General features: G+C 49.2%; 1 protein-coding gene across 4 annotated transcripts; it reads right to left on the bottom strand.

Annotated features, from left to right (window-relative positions):
* Window positions 1-637: 637 nt before the first annotated feature.
* Window positions 638-23,163, bottom strand: nectin3b (nectin cell adhesion molecule 3b). Of its 4 annotated transcripts, XM_053847873.1 has the most exons (8): window positions 23,023-23,163; window positions 14,420-14,767; window positions 14,059-14,358; window positions 12,965-13,082; window positions 12,302-12,453; window positions 4,551-4,695; window positions 2,619-2,721; window positions 638-2,058 (listed from the first exon to the last, which is right to left on the bottom strand). In XM_053847873.1, the coding sequence occupies exons 1-8, from the start codon at window positions 23,090-23,092 to the stop codon at window positions 1,909-1,911; spliced, it is 1,386 nt and encodes a 461-aa protein (XP_053703848.1). In that variant the 5' UTR covers window positions 23,093-23,163; the 3' UTR covers window positions 638-1,908. The 4 variants fall into 4 exon arrangements, 3 of the variants coding, with proteins under 3 accessions (XP_053703848.1, XP_053703847.1, XP_053703846.1); XR_008412853.1 differs by lacking the exons at window positions 638-2,058; window positions 2,619-2,721; window positions 4,551-4,695 and adding exons at window positions 6,353-9,583; window positions 9,653-10,635; XM_053847872.1 differs by lacking the exons at window positions 638-2,058; window positions 2,619-2,721; window positions 4,551-4,695 and adding exons at window positions 6,353-9,795; window positions 10,008-10,635.
* Window positions 23,164-25,049: the final 1,886 nt, after the last annotated feature.

Genomic DNA, 25,049 nt, shown 5'->3' with positions numbered 1-25,049 from the left:
TAAAAACATAAGAAACTCCGCGATATCGAACTGATTTTTTTTTGGCATCAGCTCACGTTCGCTTGAACCTGAATTTGCAGGCCTCACAGACAAAAAGTAAAACGTCTTTATATTGACCGGGTGAAACGAAGAGCTGCGTGTCCAAGCTTGGTCGCTAGGTGCCGCTGTTGGAGAGTGGCAGCGGCGGTCTGGGGAGCGCTTGAACCCGGGCCCCCCGGAGGTGACCGAGCCGCCGACACAGATGAATCCTGACAAGTATTTCCAGCCGTGGCTTCCTGCTGCCGCTGAGCAAACACGGACTCAGACTGTGGAGGGAACCAAAGACCATTTAAAGGTGACCGTGACCTTGAACTAAGCATTTGTCTTTGATCTCTGGCGTCATCCAGTGGCTCAACGTTTTACTGACGATCATGTGAAATAATGTACTTTAGTCGGCAAGTAAAAGTATTGTTCGTCATAGGAAAAAAACTTATGTGGAGTTTGAGTGTTGTTTTTCTGGATAAATGCTTGAAGTTTATCCACAAATTTTATATATATATATATATATATATATATATATATATACAGGAATCAAAATCCACATTAAATGTCAGAGTGGCAGCAATGTTGAATACATTTGCAAAAAATCTCAAATACGAAAACACTGAAAATATTGACTTTAGTAGATGCCAAATGTTGTATTTCCTATGCTTAATATTTCTATAAATACTTGGTATTTCCAAGTACTTCCACTTCAATTGGAGTACTACTCGAGCAACAATAACTGCAGTCCTGTCCATCACCTTCTGGACTCCATGGCGCTGAAATGAGGCCACTACAAAGCCAAGTGCACAAAAGTTGAACTTTAATACGTAAACAATACAAAAGAGCTCCTTACAGTCACTAGACAAAGAAAATTCATCAAGACTTTAAATGGCACTGTTTTTTGTATCATAATAGTTTTACAACTATTTCATCCACAGAATATTCCTCATGATTCCTGTCCTTCAACACCATCTCCTCAGGCAAACGCTTCCTTCACAGACTCCACAGTCTCTTCATACGTGTTCATTTGAAGGAACAAGATCCTTGTGTTAGTACACCTTTATCTCTACAGTACTAAGCAAGTGCAGCAGGACTAGAGTGGATCAGATGTCACCAACAGCATCAGCTAACTTCTAGTTTTAGTTTAGAGGAGAAGGCCGATGGACTGGAAGATGAGGTCAGTGAGGGGAACACGAGAGGCGGAGGAAGAGGAGAATGGGAGGGGTGAAGGCCAAGCTGGGGCAGTTGACAACGGTATGTGAGGTCAATCATCTGGACTGAAGTGAAGAAGAGAGTGATGCCAGGGCGGAGACACGTGTGTAACGTGAAGTGAAGGCCGTCACCACTTTGCTGAGGCGAGAGCAGTGAAAGTGACTCCACCTGTCAAGAAATGAGGCGCCCTTTTTGATTTAAACCTACGTTGAGATTATGGTTCTCAGCTACATTTCCACCTGAGGCCATCAATAACTAATAAATCCAGTAGCGTCCTCGTGAAAAAAAGAAAAAGGTTTTGTTTCCATTGTCAGCGGTGCAGAGTATGGAAAGAAAATATGATGTAAGACTTTGAGTTTTCTCTGGATCGTTCATCTTGGCGTATTAAATGTGTAGCAGCAGCACAACCTTGACTGCAACCAGCCATTGAAGACTTTTATCACTGCACTTTTCTGACAAGTTTTTCCAGCGTTGAGTCGCCGTTGGCAACAGACGGTCGGCACCATGGCTCCAGCTGCGAGCTCTCTACATAACAAGACAAGGCTCCTGAGAGGTCTAGGTTAGTAGCTCCGGAGGTCGACTGTCCAGTCCAGAGTGGACTTGAGGATCCCGAGCCTGCCATTGATGGGGGTGAGTTCAGCAGGGCTCGGTCCGGGCCACGAGCCCCGGCCGTCACACGTAGTGTTCCCGGTGGTTGATGTAGACGCGCTCCGTCCCACTCTGGTGACAAACCCACTCCAGTCGGGACAGCTGCCGGCGCTGGGCTGCGGCTGGCGGACGCGGCGCTTCGGTCAGCTCGTGCCGGCGCTCGCCCCTGCGTGACTGGACCGTGACACACATCAGGGTCGGTGCACAAGAACACGCAAACATCGGGTCACCACAGAAGGGCGGGTCTAATAAAGTTTCCTGCAGCTCACAGGTGTGTGTCAAACCGGTCCTCACAGGGCCGCGGTGGGTGCAGGCTTTTGTTCCAACCATTCAAGAGGACACCTACTCACCAGTCAGGTGTCTGAAAACTGTAACCAGTTGACCGTCAGTCTGGTGCAGTTTGTTTCAGCCGGCGCCTGGTTGGTTCACCTGTTTGTGCTTTCAGGGCTGGAACAAAAACCTGCACCCACTGTGGCCCTTTTTGCGGGTCAGTTTGACACCCTTGATGTAGCCGCTCTGATCCAACAGAAACGCTGCTAAGATCCGGCTCCGTCAGGAGCAGGAGGAGAGATTAGACTCCAGGCCGCTGAGGACAGCAATTAAACATTAAAGTCGCTCTCATATTAAATGGCAGTCGGCCTTCAATTCAGACCAAAAGTTCAACTTTGAGCTGAGTTGACAAACTAAAAGCTGCTGAGTGGATGAAAAACCAAGGAAGGGGAGGGGGGTCTTACCTGACACAGCCAGGCCACTTGCGAGGCGTGGACCCCCGGGGGGGCGGCGGGTGGTCTCTCTGAGTACGGGGGCGGCGGCTTGTGCGTCGGCGGGAGATCAATGCTGCCCGGCGTGAAGAGGGAAGGAGGAAGATTAATGACGCGAGTCCGAAATGAAGGCGCGCAGATAATATCTCACCCATTTATTCACGGTAAACAAAACAGATCGGAGACGCAATACATCATATCTTGACAGGAAGTGGCGATCCAGGTTTGCAATTAGGATCAAGTCCAACTTCCGCGCGATGCAGACAAACGCAACGGAACGATGAGCTCAACTCTGACCTTCCAGTAGAAGAGAAATACAAATAGACGGCGTCCTCACTGTCGTCACGCTGGAGGGAGACGGCGCCCAGCAACTACCACTGATCCCTGCAACCACTCACACGGTCAAGTCTGGATCCAGGGTCGTTCACGGCCCTGGGCAACTTTCATAAACTGAGAATGACCTCCAACTGAGTCCTAAGGAAAACAGCTAAGCTAACAGCTGTTGATGCTAGTTCCTGCATTTGCCAATGTCTCTTCATGAAGACATTTTTGCCCTTTACAATGTGAGCTGTGAGGCATCGATTTTGAATCGCTGCGTCTCACTCGACGTGGCTTCCTTCTTCATACCTCGGGATATTATTACGGCCCCGCAAGGTCTGGCGCTCGTGGGTGTGTGATGGAGGACGGGCCACAGGGACACTTAAGATGCCGAGAGTGTGGAGGCAGCCAGTGCCGGAGATGCCACTGTGGACGTCCCCTCTTTTACCCTACGTCGCACCAATGCTTCAGTCAGGAGTCTGAGCCCCGGCATGGGTCAACCCCACACCTTTGAGTGAGGAGGTTGGGTTTTTACTCTGGGCACTCTGGCTTCCTCCCACAGTCCGAAAATACACAGAGAAATCGTCCACAGGTGTGTGTCCTGAGACACAACCTGTCCAGGGTGCCCCCCGCCTCTCGCGCCTGGGATAGGCTCCACACCCCTGTGACCCTTATAAGGGACCAAGCGGACGATGAATGAATATTGAGGGTTGTTAACAGTATGACTTCAAATCTCAGTCTGACATTTCTGACAGTAGAGACGCTGCCAACTCATCACAGAAGCCACAGCAGGATCAGATTCTGTTGCTACCAACTAGGAAGTGGGCCGAGTCGGTCTCCAGCCCCGGGGCGTCCCAAGGTCTTCCCAACTCCTGAACAGAATGGAGGCTAACTAGCCTCCCGACCGTCTGATGAGATTTTCCTCTCCTGCTGGTGAGGAGCGGCCTTCAGAGCCGCTGACTCAGCATCTGAGATGAATGAGGCTGATCAACGCTCAGCCTCGCAGACACGCGGCGCAGACCTTAATTTAACCGCTGGACTTGTAAAGGTCTCCTCATGTTTCCCGTGAGGACAATAAAGCTAAAGAGCCACATCACGAACACCCGAGAGAGACGCACACGCCGAGCCGTGCCGGCGCCCGGCGACTGAGCCAGCCACCCAACAGCAGCGGAACAAGGGAAGAAGAGTGGACGCACAACAGGAATAACTAGGAGCTGGACTCAGCAGCAGGTAAATAAATCCAAATTGAAACAGTCAAGAGAATAAGTGATATAAGGTCAAGCATATAAACATGCAATATTATGATAAAGAATGCAATAGACAAATACAAAGACAAAAATACCTAATAGATGAACAAATATAAGACGTTTCAAAAATAAAATTCAATATAAAAGAAAATGCCATTCTATAATGAAATCATGAACTAAACAAAGTTATAAAAAAAGAAAAATCACAATACACGTGTGTGTGTATATACATGTATACACACACATACATATCCATATACAGTATATACACTCATATATGCATATATTTTTCTAATAATAATGTTTTAAGGCACTTGAAAAACGGATTGATCAGACTCACACTTTGTCCGTGAAGGACGGGGGCGGCGCCTTGCGAGCAGTGAGGATGACGATGATGAAGACGGTGATGAGGAAGAGGGCGAGGACGGCGCCCATCACTGCTCCGGCCACGGCGATGGAGTTGGACCTCTCCGCCCGAGACTGCTCTGAGAGGACAAGGAGACTTTAGATCAGCACGGACGGCAACCATGGAAGGTGTGACCCGTCAGACTGTTGGATTTATGATCAGCCTTTGTTGTTTGTGGGTTATTCCATCTTGTTACAGCACTTTATTCCGAAGCACTTTCCTAGTTGGTGGGATCCCCACTGACCAGAGCATGGGCTTCGTGGAAAACATGGCAGGAATTGCAGGCAGTGGAGCGTGTCAGAGGAGATACTCTGGCTGGGGAATAACCCCAGACACAAGCTGGTCTGCTGAATTAGCCTGGTCAGGCCATATGCTGGCGCACGCTCCAAACCCCACCATCAGCGGGATTAGGATTAATTGGGATTAAGACGCTCCAAACTGGGCGCGCGCTCAGCCAATCGGCGGCCATGTGTGAAACTGTCATTGTGCTCCGGTGAAGGACGAAGGGTCCGGGGTGGGGGAGGGGACCCGCGGCGTAATGGCCCATTCCACTTGATTTAGCGGTTGAGGGAGGAGATCGATAACCTGCTGAGACGTGAATCTTAAATATCACTTCAATCCAGATGCAGATTGGACCAGTCGGGAGCGGTGGTGGGACACACTCCTCCTGACCTGTGACCGACTTGACCAAAACATGGTTAAAGATGCAGCGCGTCACTCGGCGCTGGCTCAGCCGGGACGACAGGTGACATTCAAAATATGACACGGAATAATGGAGCCTCCCCAGGTCACCTGCAGGTCACTGACACTCAAGAGGGCCCGCAGGCATGTGACAGCGTGGCCCCTCTAGACTGGGCCGGGGTCCGACCCGCAGACAGGCCATGACAGAGTTTTGCGACATCTGAGGAGGAGGCATCTTTTGGGGATCACTTCAGGGACCCCAGCTTGGATGGGCACACAGATACGAGCGACACCACGGCCTGTCCTCAGTTCAGCCAACTTCTCTCCCGGTGACGGACGAGGCTTTGACCCACAGGGGGAGACGTCGGCATCATGGAGGCGGCAGAAGCAAACGCCACCTCCGAGTCCCAGATCTGAGGCGTTCCCACAGGTAGAAACCCTCTCAGGGCGGCTGCAGGCCAGAAGGCCTCCCGACTAAAGGAGCTGTCAGAAACCAAATGATTCTCAGCCAACAAAAACTGACGGCTGGCAGCGGGTCGCCGAGTGGCGCTACGAACGACGGCGGCCGTTCATAAACCATGACTCGGCTGTTTCAGTCGAGGTTTGGAGAAACCATTTGTGCCGTTGTTTTCCTGCTATTTGTTATCGGTCTGTGCAACATCTATTCTGGAGGGGTTGGGATTAGCGGTGGATCAAGTGTGCCCACTGTGGGCTCCGGCTCCGCTCCCCGCCCCCCCACTCCCTCCCGCTTCAGCACTTTATCCGACACACTCGGCGGCTGTGAGGCCAGGCAGAGTGCAGGCTGATGCTGAGCGAGGTCAGCGGCGAAGACCATGAATTAAACACAACACACCTCGCTGACCTGAAGCAGCCAGAGATGACAAGACGACAACCCCCCACTGCACCCTCAACCCCGACTCCCCTAAGCCTCAAGAAGAGGGTCAAGGGTCCTGACAGGCGACAGACGTCGGTGGCAGCTGTGAGCAACACGGATCAAATCAGTTTAGATTTTTAGAGTCGACCCTTCATGAATTTATGAAGAACGATGCTCTGTTTTTAGGATTTGAAATGGTTTCAGTGAACCAGAGGATTCTGAAAAATGACTTCAGTAAAGTTGGATAGGAGCAAGTGCGACCAGAGTTGCAGTTGCAATGTGAGGTTCATCCGCCACCACAGGTGGCACTTCAGAGAAGAGGGGCGGGGTCTAACCCAACACCACAACAGGCACCAGAAGACGGTCACCTCTGCCCAGCGTGTTGGACCTGCGTTTCAGACCCAGGTGCGCAATTCGCCCACATGCCAGGTGAGGAGTTCTCATGCAGGAACAACAGACCTTGACTCCACTGTCACCCACTACATCTTTGCCCAGTCTACAGTGCTGAACAGGACTGAACCAGAGAGTGATGTCATCAACAAGCGACAGATTTTCCAGGTCGGAATCAGTTTAACTCTATGAACAAATATCGTATAAAAAAATAATTTGGCAGTGACACAAAGCAACAAGACAGTGCAGATGATCCTGATGAGCAAAGTTCAAAGGTCATCCGGACTTCTTTACTCTTACAGACTGTGTATGACGAATGAGGTGTTGTGAAGTGTCTGTAAAGTGTGAAGAAGTGGGGTTGAGCTTTGAACTAGGCTAGTCAGGCTCTTCAGTACTGCGTTGGTTGTGTACCATCGCTGCCATCCTCCCTTCTTCAGAAGACTTCCTTTCATACTTGAAGATAAAACCAAGAATACGAGCTCAGAAAACTCAGCGATCTGGTCAGGTCACAGCACGACGGCTGCTAAACGACCAACACCATCGACTGCAGCCGCTAAAGACGTGTTTGTAGCACCAGTCTCAAGTCGATACTGGTCCTGCATGAGTGCATCATCTCAGCTGCTGCCTCTTTTGTCTGTGGAGAAAAGTCTCCTAGGAAACTGTTGTGCTGTTTTTTTTGAGAGGTTTTCCACTGATTCCAGCATCACAGGATGACATCATTGCTGCCAGCCAGCCGAGTGCCTGCTCAGATGGAGCGTGTCTCCTTCAAGGACGAGTGTCGCGTCTGGGATCGCAGAGGTCAAGAGAAACGAAGAGGAGGTGCTCGCCGGTGACCCGAGTGTCAGAGAGAGAGAGGGAGTGAGGGAGGCAGACACGAGCAGCGAGTCAGGTCACCTCGCGGCATCCCGCCGGCCGGACCAGCCAGGTAGCGCTCGGAGGGAAGACCGCCTCCATTAGCAGCTCCAGATGAGCTTGTTGCCATGGGGACAGTCAATGGGCTGGAGAGTGGGGACTTTGGGCCAGACAAACACTCGGCGTTTAATTTTAACAGCTGGGAGGCGACGAGGAAGAATGAAGGCAAAACGCCGGCCCGGTGCAGAGCCCACATTCCAGAATGGACCGACGTGAACATCAACAGAAGAGAGAGGATCGCGTCATTTCCCTGAGACTAGACGACGGGGATCTTGAACGCTAAACCGAACCAAGCACCACAGCATCTGGCACAAAGAGAGCAATAAACTCCAGCATCATTCCTGGATCCTACAGAGGAATGAAGATGAGGTGGAGCGAGGAAACATGATTACATCATGTGGGATTTGAGGGAAGGAGGGAGGGGAGGGCGGGGGGCTTGGGGGGGTGCTTCTGCAGCACCGAGCGTTTGGGAGAGATGATGTCATTTATCGAAGCACAAAGAGCCGGAGCACAGAGCAGAGAGAAGAACTCACAGGTGCTAAAGTGCTTTATTGAAATCATATCTCTCAGGGAGCCCGACACCTCGCAGTATTCGCGGTGACATTTCGGAAAACTCAACTCAATATTCCATATGTACACAAAACACAAGGTGCTTCTCTGGACGCCGGAAGTTCCGTCAAACACTTCTCGGACTCGAGCTCCAAACACTGCGGCGTGAGGAAACGTGAGCATGGCACATGATCGAGGGAAACCAAGGAATCTGAACGGAAACTTCATCTAGGAATCTAAGGCACTAGTTCAGGAGTCAATATACAGAAGGTCAAGCTAGAAAAATAAACAACTGCCGACCGATCAGTTCTGTTTCTTCCTCAGCCAGTGACGAGAAACAGCTGCCTCAGTTCCTGTTCTGACGCGAACATGATTGTTTTTACCCACTTCTTTTGACTGTAATGCGCAGCAGGAAGGCGAGTGTCACCAGCGTTTCAACACAATAACTCAGCGTTTTATTTATTTCTCGGCCTCTTCAGCGGGAAGTGCAGCTGCTACTTCAGGGAATTCAATGAAGAAACTGAAGTAGCCTTGTACATTAAATCATCTGAAGTCGCTTCCACATATTTATTCCAAAACTAATGGCCCACAGGAGCATCTGCAGTTGGCACAGCGCCCCGGAGGGCCTGACCTCCCTTCAAAGAAAGAGACCTTTCATTAACACTTAAGGAGCAGCCAAGGAACTCGATCGAGGTGGAAACGCCTGTCGAGAACAAGAGACTTCCGCCATGTTGCGTTGGACATCTGCACTCATCTCAGGAGATCTTCAACATCACCACAGATTCAGAATTCAACAGCAGTTTTTGAGCAACACGCACAAAAAAAGTGCTAAAACTCAAGACCTGCAGCTGCGTCACATGAACACTGTTAGAACGAAAGCTTATCTTCGTCTGCAGAATAGAAAACGTCTTCTCTTACGTTAGATTTGATGGTGTATTCGGCGAGGTTTGTTGGCTGATTGAGTGGCTTCACGTCGTGAAAAACCCTGATTTCTATTTGTGCGCCCAGCAACTGTTCTGGCAGTGGTTTCAAACGCTGAGTGGCAAAGGTGCGGGCAGCTCGCCGCCAACGTCTCATTAGAGCGTCCGCCGTTATCCCCGCTCGCTCCTCAATGACTTCTTTGTGTGACGGGACACTGAGAGGCCGGCGTTCGCTGCCTTTGTCACAGGGAAGCCTGGTGGACCAAACTTTCCCACAGCTCTGGCCTGAGACGAAAACAAGCGCGGAGCGAGGCGGCCCACCAACCTGAAGGTTAAACCCCAGTTTCCGAAGCCAAACCTCGGACGCTGAATCACTCTTCTCACGGGTGACCAGGATTAAACCACAGTGACTGTAAACTTCATCTCTGGAATCCAACTAGAGTGGCGTTACTACTACACAACGTTGAAGATCCACGTCCAGACATGAGCGAGGAAACCTGCTGTCCCTCATCTGTCATCACTGCTAACTCGACCACAGTTTGAAGAGGCTTCTCACCACCTCTCAAGCTTGGAAGAACTCTGGAGCAGTGGACTTGCACCCAGCCATCAGGAGCATGAGCACTTCAAGGTCACGGGAACAGCTATGATGCATAGAAGAAATTTAGAGGTCGGCTTGTGATTGAAACCGAACCGAGGATTTCGGGCCTCACCGCTTCCCTGTGCCAGTTTATACAGTTAGCTAAGGTTCTCCAGCGATCAACTCTGATCTTCAACGTGGTGTAGTGCCAGTTCAGCAGGAGGAAACGACAAGCTTCGACCTCACCGGGTCCGGAAAACTGAGGGAGTGCGGCGTCTGTGTAAACAAAATTCATCAGTCTTGAAAATCCCTTCCTGAACTGCAACAGTAGTTTATCACGTACAGATCAACACAAAAACTAATGCTACGTCGGTCTCCGAGGACACACGGGACAGTTCCACAGTTCAGAGTCCGTTCACCACCGGAACAGAACCTCTGTGGCGGCTACACAGTTCCTGCGTCTGTTCCTTGCTCCAGATCAAACGTACCACTCCCGGCGCGAGATGACCGAGCCGTCCTTGTGAGAGACGTAGTCGCCGTCAGGCCCGCTGTCATAGCAGTCGTCTGACTGGTAGGAGGAGCCGTTCCTCGTGGGCCCGGGTGAGTGGGGGTACCTGGCGTTCCTGGGCTGGCGTGGACTGGAATACTGAGAGTGGTTCTGCTGGTTGCTCTCCCTCATGGCCCGGGTGTAGCCGTTGGCAGGGTATTCATCAATGCCGTAGCCGTAACTGTGGTGCTCGCTCTCCCGCTTGAGCTCGCGGCCCCCCCACTCCTCGCGGTCCTGGTCCTTCTGGGTGGATTTGCTGCCAGCTTTGGTGGGACGGAGCTCGTGTTGGGTGGGGGCTTTCTGGAGGTCGCTGGGGCCCACGTAGGGCTTGGTGTAGTAGTTCCCGTGGAAGGTCTGCTGTTTCCTCAGGTACAAGACGCCGGCCAGCGTCAGCAGCAACAGAAGGAACAAGGCCCCTCCCACGGCCCCCCCAACTACTGATCCCAGGTTACCCTCAGGGAGGGGCTGCAGTGTCGAGGAGTTGAAGAGGACGCGACCCTTATCGTCCACTAAGGTGGAGGAGGCAGTTAGGACAGGAGCAGTGATGGTGGAAGGCATGGTGGGAGGATCTAATGGAGGGAGAGAAGGTGAGGGGGGGGAGCAAAGGAGGGAGGAGAGGGGAGGGATGAACACACAGACAAGCAGAGAATGTCAATGCCAACTACATCAGCATTTTACTACACTAGGACAGACGGGACTGAGGTCTAGCCTACATCAGGGCTGCAACACACGTGGTTAGTTTTAACAGACCAAAGCTGATGGTTTGTTTGTTTAGAGTGATCTCTGCACAGGTAGGAAATCATGAGCGCCAACATGAGCGGATATCTGAAATAAAATAAACTGCTTATAGCACCTTATACAGCACCAACTTGGATGCATCTGAGAGAACAGGTGAGTCGGGCTGGGGGATGAGGGGAAAATATAAAAACATACTATTTCAACCCTACTTCAGTCAAGTTCCCTGCTACTTTTGGTGTCAGTCTTTCACTGAAATTCAAAGATTTTCACATCTATTGAACAAAGAAAAACTGCTAAATTCCTAATAGCAAGAATTACAAATCTCTACTTCACCAATTCAAATCTTTGGTTTAGCCCTTAGCATCTTAGTACTGCAATACTTGCACATTCGACTCCAAAACGATGGAGAAGTGTTGGACTCTGGGCTGCTCCCCCGGTGGACACATTGGTGAACAGCAATACCAACGTAAAGAACAGAAGATCTGTGATGGTAGCATGTTGGAAAAGGGCAGGTACATTTTCATTGGTGAAGGGCGAATAAATAGGCTTCGAGTCAGTGCAGTGAATGGCTGCATAAATAAGATTAATCAAATCTCATACGTCCATGGAGGAAGTGTGCAGCATGGTTATTTCATTGCTCAGCCCAACATGACAGCGCGCTGTGTATTAAGCAGTAAGAAAACGTTAAGTGCAGAAGACACGCATGTGACTAAAGATGCTTATTTTCCAGCCTTAATTCCAAGCCAGTGAAAAATGGAACGGGGAAAGGGAAAAACGGCTTCCTCTAGCATTCAGTGCTCAGGCAACTCTGACTCGGGAACACGAGGACATGCTGGAGAGGAGCCAGAGAGGCGGCCATGTGGTTCTGTTTCAGAGCAGCTGAAGAGCATTGCTGAACTTCATGCAAGGGCAGCGACCGGACAAGTGAGCGCACACACCACGATAAGTGCATCAACATGTGTAAGTTGGAGCGTGCACATGCACAAGCGTCCTCTCAGAGGAGGATGAAATATGGATGATAAATAATAAATAGGAGTTGAAAAGAAGCAGTTAATGTTTTATGAAACTGGGACATCATCTCAGAGTGGAGCTGAAGGGTTTCGCCTCTCGCTGCGTGACACATGCGGTGTAGAGAAGGAAGGGAGAAACGGATGGAAAGGAAAATCACGACTTGGAGGCAGAAGAGGAGGTGGTGGTTATGGGTGAACCAAAGACTCGTCGTTTACTGAGGCGACACCCCAAGACTCCGCGGGGAGGACCTGAACTGTACTCCTCACCCAAGATGCCTGCTTCAGAACATCTGGAGCAGCAATCGGAACCAACAAGCACTTGAGATGGATCACAGGCGCCGCATGCACAGACATGCAGCAGGGAGAGCGTCAACGCTTGCAAACACAGACAGAAAGTCCAGACCAGAGCGAAGCCAGTGTCACATTTCAGCCTGATGTCTACGAGGAGCGTGCGCCGTGGACAGCCGGAGTCAGCGCTTCCACTCACCTTGGATGAGGATGCGGACGTCCCGACTGCGCAGGTTGATGTCATTAGCGACTTCACACCTGTACACGCCCGAGTCGTTCCGATGGAGCGGACGCAGAAAGAGCAGGGTGCTGTTGAGGATCTCCACTCCCTCGGGCATTTCGCTGTCCAGCCTGGAGCCACACATGGAACCGTTAATCACCAAGACTGTATCGCGTCGTGCTACATTAGCATCGCTAGCAGCTGAAGGAGGACTCGAAGAGATGACCGTGTCACTACGCGTCAGACTCCACTTCATATTGACAAAAACAGATCACACCTTCATTTGTTAGCGCCTCTGGTAAGTGATAGATGACTTAACAGATGCCATATTTAAAGCCCAGACAGACACGAAATACTGCATGTCCAGTCAGTCTCCATCAGTGAACAAAAAAGAAAATAAACAGATGAAACAGGGATTGGGTTTTGGTCTTAAAATACTGCAAATAGTTCAAATCGGAACTCAATCCAGTCACAAGTACCATGTTGATATTTCCAGACTTCCTGTCTCACCATTATCAAAACATCTCAATCGGCATCATAATACATTGCTTAAACGGTAAAGAGACTTTAAGGACGCCCTGCAGCCACATCCTTTGCCGTCACTGGGTTATAGAAAAGTGGTTTTGTCGGCTGGGGACGCACCTGATCCATCTGAAGTGATGAGCTGGGGGGTTGGCGTTGGCCTTGCAAGTCATCTGAACGTTGTCCCGACCGACGTACCAGTCTCCGTCGTAGCCCACCACCGAGATGTCCGGAGCAACTAGAGAGGAAAAGCATTATATAGCAGTGGTTCTCACCTGGCCACGAGCTGTGACTCAACCGGGCAATGAATGGAAAACGAAATACTGTGGCAGGACAAAACGGTCAGGAGTCACCTGGTTGGGAACGTGATGTTTATTCTCTTTCGGGCCACAAACTTGCAACACGTTTCCCCACACAGCCTCTATATATATATATACACCCTCGGACAGGTCCCTACCCATCATACCTCTGGGTGAGAGGCCACACCTCCCGAGTGCCCACCACAATACATAAATTATATGATCATATTGGGCCTGATGAAAACAGTTTGGACCTGACCCACCAGTTGAGAATGAGCCGTTCAGAAGGTTGGAATTTAAACAGCATGTTGAGCCACAGCAGCAAAGTGGTGACAATAGCAGCTCTCAGCTGCGGAGCCTTGAATCTCCTCAAACACCATTTATAATAAACTTGCCGGAACCAAAATATTAGATCGTCATGTGAATCACTTTTGACTCCATGAATGTTTCCTGACAACATCGCTGAATGACTAATGTCCTTGATGTGCGTCAACACAGGAGACTTTCATCAGCGCAGTGTGTCAAATGAATCATCAACAGCACGTCCCTCGGCTCGCAACACAGAAGTTCAATGTTTAATCGAAAGTACGGAACAAGGAAGCTGTTGCTGGAGTTCTAAAGTCACACTCGGTTGATCTTTCATCAGCTGATCCCCATGTTGCAGCCGCGGGGACAGGCCCGGCCATTTTCATGCGAACATTTGGACCCATTCCCACCTCCGCTCTCGTAACATGGGAAACTAGACCTGAATAATGTCAAGATAAACTGCTGATACCTGCTGTAAGGGACCTTTGATTAACAGTGTGAACCACAACTCTTATCTGGGTTTCATTTGTTGCTCACTGACCTGGCCTCCTTTCTACACAGTCAATAAACAAAGGTGGTCATAATGTTGTGCTCTGCTCGGGGACTCACACTGCACGTTGAGCTGGTACGGGATCCTGAAGTCGTTGGGCAGCGCCGGGTGTCGCACCACACAGGTGAGGGTGTTTCCCTGCACGTGCCGCGTCGGCTGCCACAGGTACCGCACCTGTGTGCTGGTGGTGCCGTTGACGTCGTCCAACAGCTGCACCTCCGACTGCCCGAAGAGGTTTGACTCCCAGGAGACTTCGGCAGGAGGGCGAGCGCGCTCGGCGATGCAAGTGGCTACCACCGTCTCGTTACCGCCGTCCACCAGCGCGGTCGAGCCCGCCGACACGTAGACTTTGGGCTCCACTGCGTTCCAGAAGAGCAAAGGTGAGGGCCGCTCCAGAGGTGAGCCACCTCCAACACTCACCCAGGACGCTGACGGTGGTGGACGCCTGAGTGTTTCCCAGAGGAAAGGTGGCCACCTTGCAGGTGTAGATGCCGATGTCGGAGAAGCCTACGTTCTGCAGGACGATGGTGGCGTCGTGGGAGGACGGCGAGCGGAAGAAGAGGCGGCCGATGAACTCCTTGGAGATGGAGATGCCGTAGCGCGGGTTGTAGACGGCCACTGTGGTGGAGCCGGTCGGCAGGCGTCTCTCCCAGGAGCTCTGAGTCAGCGTCAGGTTGGAGCCCACTTCCACGCCGCACTCCAGCGTCACGTTCTTGCCCAGGATGGCGCTGACGCTCTTGGGCACGATCACCTGACTCGACTGAACATCTGGAGGAGGGTGGAGGACAGACTTCATCACCATTAATTGCACAGTAAAAAAACTATTTAGGTCATAGGTCATCGACTCCAGCTTGAGGCAAGGATAATGCTGTCAAGTCACATGGCAGAGTTACGGTACACAACTCCCATTAGCCACCAGCCGCCAATTAAAATCAAGCACATGACTTTCTCCAGTTCTGAAAACAAAACACTTTTCCAACAAGACGGTCACATGGCCACAGACAGCCTTGAATGGTGGCGCTAGGGCGACAATGACGAACAATGGTTAGGCTCCAGGAAACGTTACAAATGCTGCCAAGTCTGTGACCTTAACATGGCAGAGTGTCGGTCGAGAAGCTTGAGAGAGTGAAACGAAAGATGGGAAATCAAATGCAACCTTCACGACACGTAACGAAACCTTTCTATCCTCAAAAAGAAGAAGTCCGTCCTGAGTTACAGGGTGCAACCCACCCAATGATTCCAACCACGCAGCATCACACTACTTCAAACATGTTTTCAAACACAGAATGAGGATCACCAGCAGAACCTTGATGCAGCAGCAAGAACAAATTAGTGTCAATGAAAGTTGTGGACGACGAGGCATCTGTGAGGAATCATCGTTTGATAGCGTCACAGCAGGCGAGCACACGACTGAGCACTGGAGTGACGTCTGCGCTGACTCACCCAGTCGTTTGGTCTCTCTGTTTCACTTCTCCACACTCCGGTTCCAGGAGGTGAAGGCAGACACGCAGCTCATCCTTGTTCACTTCACTTCCAAGACAGTCCAGGAGCTAAAGCTTCGACTGGAACAAACAAGTAAAACCTCCGCTCTCGGCTCTTTTCAAAGTGCGTCCACCCGGATCGCCTCAGAGAAACGTGTGAACATTTAGGTGACATCAACAGTGAAAGACAGCAGATGTCAGGCGGAGACAGAAATGCATGTTTAGGATGCCAATAAATAAAATGCCACCGCAGTCTGGACAAATGAACATGCTGCCAAAGCCATCATTCCAGGACTTGTAATTGAAACAAGCTGCCCATGGGAAGACCTCATAAATCAAATCCTGCTGTGTCGCTTGGCAACTGACACCAAATATTCCATTGTTGATTTGCCAAAATCAGCTCAGACTTGGGCCAATCCACACCCGCTACAGACCGTGTCCTGAATTATGAGAACTTTAGGTGTGACAGGACCGGGAACACACGGCACACGGTAACGCAAATGACACCGACTACGAAGAATTAAGGACGCAGGAAGGAAACTTTCGCATATTATTTGATCCTCACATGCCAGTCAGCAAATTCTCAAATCGATGACTTTGGGCTTGGAGATTCAGTTATTGTGAGAGGAGGACTGACTGCAGATGCCTGCTTAGGTGTCTCCAGTTCATTAAATTGAACAATGAACGCCATTCCAACCAATCCCTGTGAGTTCTGAGAGGCGCTACAGTGTTATCCAATCACTTTAGCCACCTTAGGCCCGCCCCTCTATGAGGCATCATGTTACCCCCTTCCTGGTTGAGATGAAGTCATGTGCGATGAACGCTCACATTTGCCCACAAATGTTGCTGTCAAGGGTGGCGATTCGTACGTGAAGGATTCTGAATCCACGTAGACTAGACGGAACGAAAAGGCAGAACTCACTAATGCAGCGCACCTGACGTAAACAAACATGGCTGACCGCCAGATCCATCTCTCGCGACCCTGTGGAACAGATCTAGAGTTTTAATTGGCTGGATAAATGAGCTGCTGAACAACTCCCCTCACACACACCTTTCACACCTCTCAGACTCCGCCCATCCAAACGTGGTGAGGAGCTTTGGAACATAATGAGTGCTCACTACACTGTCAGCCCAGAAACTACTCGCCGAACCTAATAAAAAAGATCATTTCTTCATCTGTTTTTATTTAGCATTAACATTTATTCATTTTGTGTTCTTTGCATTTGAAATGCTTCTTCACCATAAATTCGGATTCTTTTTTGGAACTTTTTTTTTTGGCCCAAAACAGACACCAGATTTTCACAAGCTCATTGGCACAGCTCCTCATTTCACATTATGTTGTTCCAGAACCATAAATGATAAAAATCTGGCATTTTTGGCCGCAACAATCCAAAAATAAATCTGCGAACTCCTGGAGGGACTGATCAATAAATATTTTGCTCAGAACAATTTGCATTTGTTGGTTCAGTTCACCAAGTATTTTGAGGGTTCCGTTCAATACATGGATGGTTGAAGAACAAACGTAGCACTGCATACGTGAAACGGAGGTATGGCCACCGTATAAAACTTTCATCTGTGACATGACGACAACCTTACATAAGCGTGCCCTCATTTTCTCCAACTCTGAATGAAAAAGTGATGAGATGAAGGGCATAGTCTGATCTGGAGTCTATCACGCCAATAAGCGTTCATCTCTCCTTGTACTTTCCAAAGTAGGAAGACTTTATGTTCTGGCACCCGTAATTCCTCAAAGAGCCTCTTGTGCAGGTACTTTCGGTGAGCAAACGCAACCCAATGTGTATGATTCTCACACACACACACGCGGCAGAAAACAGATTATAGATATCCTGACATCAAGGACACATTGCTCCCCTGAGACAGCCGGAGCAGCTCGTTCTCGCTTTAGTCAATATTACCTTCACATGCACTTCTTATGTGGGGGCAACTGTATTAATGTGTGTGTGCTGCAGGGCGGCACGCCACGCAAGCCGGAACTAAATCATGAAGGTGGAAGATGCGCTCGGTCTGGCCTTCAGTTCTACCTCAATTCAAACGTGTGACGCAAAGAGTGATGCAATTCCCCATTGTGCGTTTGCAGAGAGGTGAGAAGAATGCAACACACACACACACAGAGGAGAGTTTGGGTTGTTTGTTTGAAAATCCTGGTCTCTGTGTGAGCGACGAAAACCCAGCTACGACTCTAAATTACTCCCTTATTTATGGAACTGATCTGAATGAGCTAGTTTCTTTCACCGTTTCAAACTTTTCAGCCACTCATTTCTTTCAAGAAATCTCCAAGGGGCCTCTATAGTATTAACAGTTGCACTTCAGTGACAGCGCAAAGAGACCTATGGCCCAGAAGCCTTCAGCCAGTGACTAGCAACCAAAACTAAAGCGTAGGAAACAAGAGCACCCAGGCGAAGGTGCCTTCTTTTAAGGGCTCCTCGAAGGCCAAGTCAGCCCTTCACCATCGACCGGAGCAGGTGCCCTTCATGACCATCGCGCTGAGCTTTCAGCGTCTCTCCTCCAAGTGTTTTTAGACTCTGCCCTGTCTCTTACCCAGCGGACTTCAGGTCAACGGCTGGCATTAGGGAGAGGTGGGGACTCTGTGTGTCCCCTCAACTTTGTTCTGTTCAGTGCCCCGACGAGGACAATGTCTCTGGGACAGATGATAAATGCCTCTGTTGACCCTCAATGCTTTCTAACTAAAAAGCAAAATACACTTGACTTGGGGGTAAAAAGAACAAATTCTCCAGGTTATTAAACAGATGATGATGATCAGTTTGTTTACGAGTCTACGAGTTTGTTTACTTCCACTTGCGCAGCCGCACACCAGTCCACTCAGAGTCCAGCTACATGCTAGCTTAGTCCAGCTATTGTCCAGGTCATGTAGTCCGACTCAAAAACTCCAGTTTCTCTCCAGTAGTTGGACTAAGCTGTTGACATGCATTTTTAAAAGTCCGAACTAAGCCGGACCAATTTGGTTTTCTGGCCCCTCATGTCACCGCAGTCAGTGTTTATTAGAATTTGAATAAGCGAATAGAGCTTGTTGTATGTCCTTAATACAGGGGGGGCTTCCAGACTAGCAAGGTGGCACCAGACCGGGGGCCCCTGTGCTGCTCAAGGGCTGAGGAGAACCCTGCGACTTGCCACTTCTGCAGCCCCTTTAATTTCTACATTTCCTAACACCAAGCAACACAAGACAAATGAGACAAAGGTGCAAATATTTTAAAAATCGGTTTTGTTACCAGCAGAAATACTGCAGTGTCTTTCTGGGAGAGTCCATTACTACTTCAAATAATGAGTCTACTCTCGGTACAATTGCAGCCATTCAGGATCCAGCCTCTTAAGTGTTCATAGTCAGAAGAGCGGACGGCCAGCACAAACTGGAGCCACTGGCGCAGGAGCCAAGAGAAGGGTGGAGCAGAGGAAGAGAGACAAACAGAAAATCTGCTCCAAAATATGCTCCTCAGAGAGGCGGCAACTGCAAAACATCTAGTTTTGTTTTGACGTTAGCAGCCAGGAGTTGGAATATTAATCAAACCAACATTATTGATCCACTCTACCCAACTGGATCAGTGCTAGGATCGCTGGTCTCTCACAGCCGGGCTCCAGGGATCGAACACCAGGGAACCCCTGCGGAGCGGAGCCACGTTTGTGAGGCCAGTGCGGAGCGTAAATCCTGTGCTGAGCCCGACATGACTGAGAATTCTTGGCTGAATCTAATGAGAGAGGATCCAAACAAGACCCAGAGGCAGGACTTCACACTGCTGGGGTCAGTTCTGCATGTAGGTCAAACAAATAGCCTTTACATAAACAACTGGCGGATTGAATATGAAAGAGGAGGCGTACAACAGCAGTTGGTTTTCATTCACCAGCAGCCTGCTGGGAGGGGTCCAGGGCTACCGCCCCGTCAGTACATGACTAGAAGACTCGGGTGAACTGTTTAAACCACTGAAGTCTTCAGTTGATTCATTTGGCTCAAGTGTGTCCATCAACATAAAGGAAATTCCAGCTTATTTAAGGGCAGAGAAACACAAAGACCGCACCAGGGCAGGTGAAGCAATAGTCATTACATACGGGGAAACCACTTCCCATCAGATCAGCCTGGTGAGTCGCATCCATCACTCTGCATCCATCACCGTACATTTTGGGCTCTGATTGGTCAAGGCGCTGTGACTTGTCTGAGATTCAGAGTTTTCAATTTAAGCCTGTGACACTAGGAATACACACACAACCATTAGTCGTCCCTCAACTTCTGACTTGTAAATCACTCACTTTTGTCACACAAATTGTGTTTGGTGTGAGTGGACGTCAATACCGTTCAAACAGCTAACAGTGCTTGTTAGCTCGGTTGAGCTAATGACTACATTCAAGAAACTATTTTTATACAGGAGTTGGATAAAATAATGGAAACACCTGTCCAACCCCTGTATGTGTGTGTGTATATATATATATCCCCTCACCATTTGTGCTGAACAAGTCCTGTGTGTCAGCAGCTCAGTGTTGTCTAGTCTTGGTGGAGACAGGATGAGGGCAAATAAAGCGCCTCCCATCATGTTGTGTGGAATTAATTGCCTCCTGTAGCCCCTCTACACTGCACAGCAGAATGGCATGAGAAAAATGAAATCTGGCTTGGTACCAAAAATAGTTGTACCAACCAAATCTGGGTCAAATTTGGAACGGGACTACAGTCGCTTAAGTCGTTGTACAGATGCCATTTGTTTGCAACGACACGGAGGATGAGGGAGCACAATGTGTGCTTGAGCTGAGTTTTCTCTCCTGGGTGTCAGAGACAGAACCTTATTTTCACCTTGGTAGACTCTGCAGGGGCTCAGGTCCGAGTGTCAGACGGATGACACAGCTACGAACACCAGCCAACTTAGCTAGGAAACGGCCTCACATATGAGTATTTACCAAGACTTGTGGTGTCAAATTTATATCCATGTATATTTTTTAGACTACTTAAATCACGCTGCCTCTTTTTTGATTAAAGAATTATATTTAGATTAGTTTCATGCTCAGTTTCTTTTACTTTATCAAACCCAAAAAAAAAAAAAACATTTTGCAGTATTTTATTTTCAGTTCTCAAAAGCGAGAAACGCGTTCATATCCCACCTGATAGGTGAAAAAAAAAAATTTAAAAGGAGGAAGTACACTCCAAAAACTGAATAAAGAGCATGATCAATTCATAAATGATGTTGCAAAAGAAAAGGTATTAGGCATTTTGTGGCACAATATCAGAAACAGAAAAAAAACTCCACTGAACATTAAATGTATATATTGACAGAAATAGAACTTCATTTAATTTGAGACAGAGTTGCTTCCATACAATGCTTCCATCCAGCAAAGCTAGCTATGGTTAGCTTTAAGGGTCACAGCTACATACACACAAACAAAAAGAGCAAATTGCTGGATATAAATGGATTGTTTTCAAAAGGCGATCAAGTACCAGTGCTTTTGTGAGAATCAAGAGCTCTCCTCTTGGTTCCAGACGTTATGAGGCTCAAGGATGTGTGCATCTATTTTGCATTCAGCAGCGACGCAAGGTCACATCCCTCATTGAAATGTAGAGTATACATGAACCCAGCGTAGATAAATGGACACCTGCCTCCGCTCCTTCACCTCCACTCTTCAGAGTAAATGATGTTTAGATGCGGATCATTGATGTACAGGCTGACCTTTAGAGAGGAGTCATGAAAGTACTGGAAAATTACGTCCAACCTCTTGCATCCAAACTTGTGAGGGAACCCCAGGCCAAAGTGCCCATCCCTGCCGCTTCATACAGAGTCACAGTTCTGACTGAGGGTTCCGAGGCAGCAGCTTTATACTTCTCACATCACGCCACAACAGCTTTCCATCAGTTATCGTAAAGGCTCCATAGCCACACGTGTCCTCTTCACCCACCATCTTCTCCTTTCACCACCGTCTCTCCTCCACATGTCCTTGCCTCGTGGCCTCCTTGACATTAACTTTCATTGTCTATTATAGCTAACCTCACTCAACTACATCCAAGACAAAAACGTGACCATCAGAACAAGTCGATCTACTCATTCACTCGTAATCTGCCCTCCAAAAAAGTCAGCCATTGGCTTCGAGTTTGAGAATAGATTTTTATTAAATGAGAAATGCAAATAAAGTCATTAGGGCGGATGTTCATTGAGAGATGTGAGAGGACTGTTGTCTTATCTTCATGTCCTGGAGGTGGAAGTCCTCCCTCTTCATCTTTGGTTGTTCAGTTTTGACAGTGGAATTATTCTTCACTTGGAAAAATCTGAGTAGAAACGGTGGCCACTCCGGTGAGTACGACTTCTGTCCTCATGAACAACAGTAAAAGATCGCAATCTTTCCAACAAAAACGTGATCAATGACGTTTGGTTTTATCGTTTCAAAACCCTCACCACACACACCATTCAGGTAGCAGGTTTAGGTCCACCTAGTCTTTATCTGTCCAGCAGGTGCTTTTGATCAGCATAGAATTACATTGAGGAGACAGGCCAAATGGGGCAGAGCCACCAGACACCATAGGGGGCAGTGTTATGGTTTGTACCCAATGCGTAGCTTTAATGAGACATGAAGAAGACGTCACAATGGTGGAACCTCATCATATTTAACATCCTCACCACCTCCTTCAACGTTGCATCCGTTTCCTCTCCTGTGAAAGAGCTAAAGCTTCTTCCACAGTCACCATGTTGGTTTTGGAGTTTATAGTTTTAAACATTTGACTCTGGGCTGCTCCCCCTGGTGGATATATTGCTGAGCAGCAACATGACATGAAGAAGGCATATAGGCATATGATCAGTGACGGGCCCATTTTCATTTGCCAGGTCTCCTTTTCTTTGCCATTTGTCGTTATTACGAAGTTTCCGAATGGGTTCTTTAGCTCAGCTTAAAGCCTGGCTGCTTCGTAGGTCACTACACCTACCGCACATTGCTCAGCAATGGGCCGGACTTGGCCCCCAGGCCTTGACTTTGACGCCAGTGCTTTAAGTCCATGAGGTCACAATAGTGTCTCCTCCTGAGAATCTTCTTCTGAGCTCTGTGTGGTCAAGGACCCGAGGGAGCACTCAGCCAGAGGTGGCTCCAACACCCACTCACTGCCCCCTGAGCAGGTGACGATGATGATGATGACCAGCTCCTTCATTGATGCTTCTCGGATCCACGTTCAACAGAGTCCGAACATTTAGCGACGGAGCCGCTCCGAACGAGCCCAGGAGGCTTTCGTCATCGCGAGCATGTTAGTCACGAACTGTGTCCCGCTTTGTTCTTTACCTTGTGAACCCCAAACAATCCGCTCATTCATCCACTCGGACGGTGCTCCGCTCCTCCGCGGCCGTTTCTACGGCACCTTGCTCCGCGGAGGGGGCACCGGCCAACTTGGGAGCACTTTCCAATCCGCTTTCGGAACCGAACAAACTTCTCGAAGCTCCACTCGAAGCGCGTGCGTGTGTCAAAAAACGGCCCGTTAGTTGGAGAAACGTCGTGAAGGACTTCAAACTTCGGTCCGACGATGGAGGGTTGAAAATATGAAAATAAACTCACCTGCCAAGCAGCACAGCACGAGCAGGAAGCCGAGTCTGGCCCGGGGACCTCGCTGAAGAGACGGCAACATGGTGGAGAAAGAGCCGCCCGCACACCTGCTCCCGGACGCCGCTGATTCCGATGCTAGTTGGACTCCGGTGTGTTCTGAACGCTGGAAGCTCCTCAGCAACAACTGAACTGCTCCCGGACTGTACCAACCGCTCCTCTCGGGGCGGGGGAGTCTGCGCTCACCTGACTATACCAATCATTCACCATCATCGCGCTGGGTTTCTCAGTCGCACCCCTCCGCTGGAACGAACCATTCTATACAGATTACGTCATCTCTGTTGGTAGCCCCACATTTACCGTTTTATCTCAGAAAAACGTCCTTATCTTTGGCATTGGCGCGAATCTTTAGAATTAAAAATGAAGTGCGATTATTATACTTATCTGGTACATTAATTTTTAAGTGTAAAAACTCCATTTTTTAACTAACAAATGTAACTCAACGCAGAATAGTGATGGAAATGTAAAACAATGCAAACCAAGTGTCCGTCAAGGATACAATCAAACTTTAATCTCACTTGTTAAGTTATTTATCATCTTCTATGCTCATCAGATGTTCCCTCATTGTCTTCCTTGGACATGAAGGAAGACAATAGTGCAGTTCATGATGGAGGGGTCCCTGTTTTCCTCATCTTCATCTCCAACATTCTTGGTCCAACAAGAACATCCGATCCTCCCTAACTGCGTCTCCGAACTTCATCTCCATTAACACCATCAGTCTTCTCCACCCTGCCTGCACTCTCCTCTTCACTCTCATGTGTGTGGACATGAGCGCTTGAGGAGGAGTGAAGATTCAGGCAGTGAAAAGATCAAGTGTTTGGCTTAAAAGAATGAGGGAGGCGAAGAAGAGAGTGCAGGCAGAGAGTCAGAGACGAAGACACTGCGGTGGTTAGTGGGACAGACTGAAGAGGACAAGCTTGGATTGGAAGTTAGGGAGGCCAGATAGTTGGTGGAGAGGAATGTGGAGGCAAGTGGTCCTGATCTGCTGGCTCCATGACTTCCTGGTCACGAACAGCTGAAGGTTCTGGATCGTCTCTGCTTCGGCTCCACCTGTGTGACTTGTCAGGGTCTGCAACCCATGGATGAAAGTGTGTGTTCCAGCGTTACATAAGGCTCCGTCTCTCCCTGCTGCTCATCCCGAGTCCTGTTTCCATCCCAGGATGTTGTTTGTAGCTGGCTCAATCAGCAGGCTCATCTTTGCCAACTCACCGCAGGAGCAGCGTGAGGTTCTGGGTGGGAAGCAGCTCCGCTCTCGCTGACAGAAACCTAACCAGGTCAGTGCTTTAATTCGAGTCTTCTGCGGCGCCACGGGGGACTGGGTTCTTCACCGATGCCAGCAGGAGACAAATAGGCTCTCTCCCCATTGTTTCATCTCGGTCTTCTGTTTACCTCTCGTCACGTCTCAGCTGAGACCTTGTCCTGCGGAGACGATCAGTCGCGTTTCCCTGTGAATAATTTAAGGTCTTCTCCTTTTCTTAGATGTTTAATTGGTGCGTGTGGAACTGATTAAACATCCTCCTGCCTGCGCTGAAGGGACGTGGGCGTTGTTCCACTTCAGTTTTGTGAAGTTGTCGAAACATTCTGGCTGATCATTGTGAGCCCTCAGTATCAACGCCGTGACACCTAAGAACCCTGTCTGGGTCCCAACAGAACCAAAGCCTTGTCCTGAGTTGAAGGCTCTGTCCACTTTGTGCAGGGTTGACCAGAGCATGGAGGGCTTTTATCGTAGCAGGTCCGTTGATCTAGTGCAATGATATTGTGCCAAAAAACGCAAATGTGTGTGGAATTGAGCAGCTACTATTTGTGGGTAGGTACATGGTTCTTGCACCATGGAACCATCTGCATCTAAAGCATGATCGTTGGTCAGATTTAAGCGCAGAACTGGAGTAAAGTCTGGTCAAAAGCTGTCAATAAGATGTGAAGGGTTGGGTGAAGCCTTCTCACACTGCATCTCCTCCCAGTCTCCAGGTCCTTTCCCTCTC

Source organism: Synchiropus splendidus, chromosome 17, assembly GCF_027744825.2.
Source record: "Synchiropus splendidus isolate RoL2022-P1 chromosome 17, RoL_Sspl_1.0, whole genome shotgun sequence".
Taxonomy (NCBI): Eukaryota; Metazoa; Chordata; class Actinopteri; order Syngnathiformes; family Callionymidae; genus Synchiropus; species Synchiropus splendidus.
Note: the sequence above shows the minus strand (reverse complement) of the source record. Positions and strands in the feature narration are given on the sequence as shown.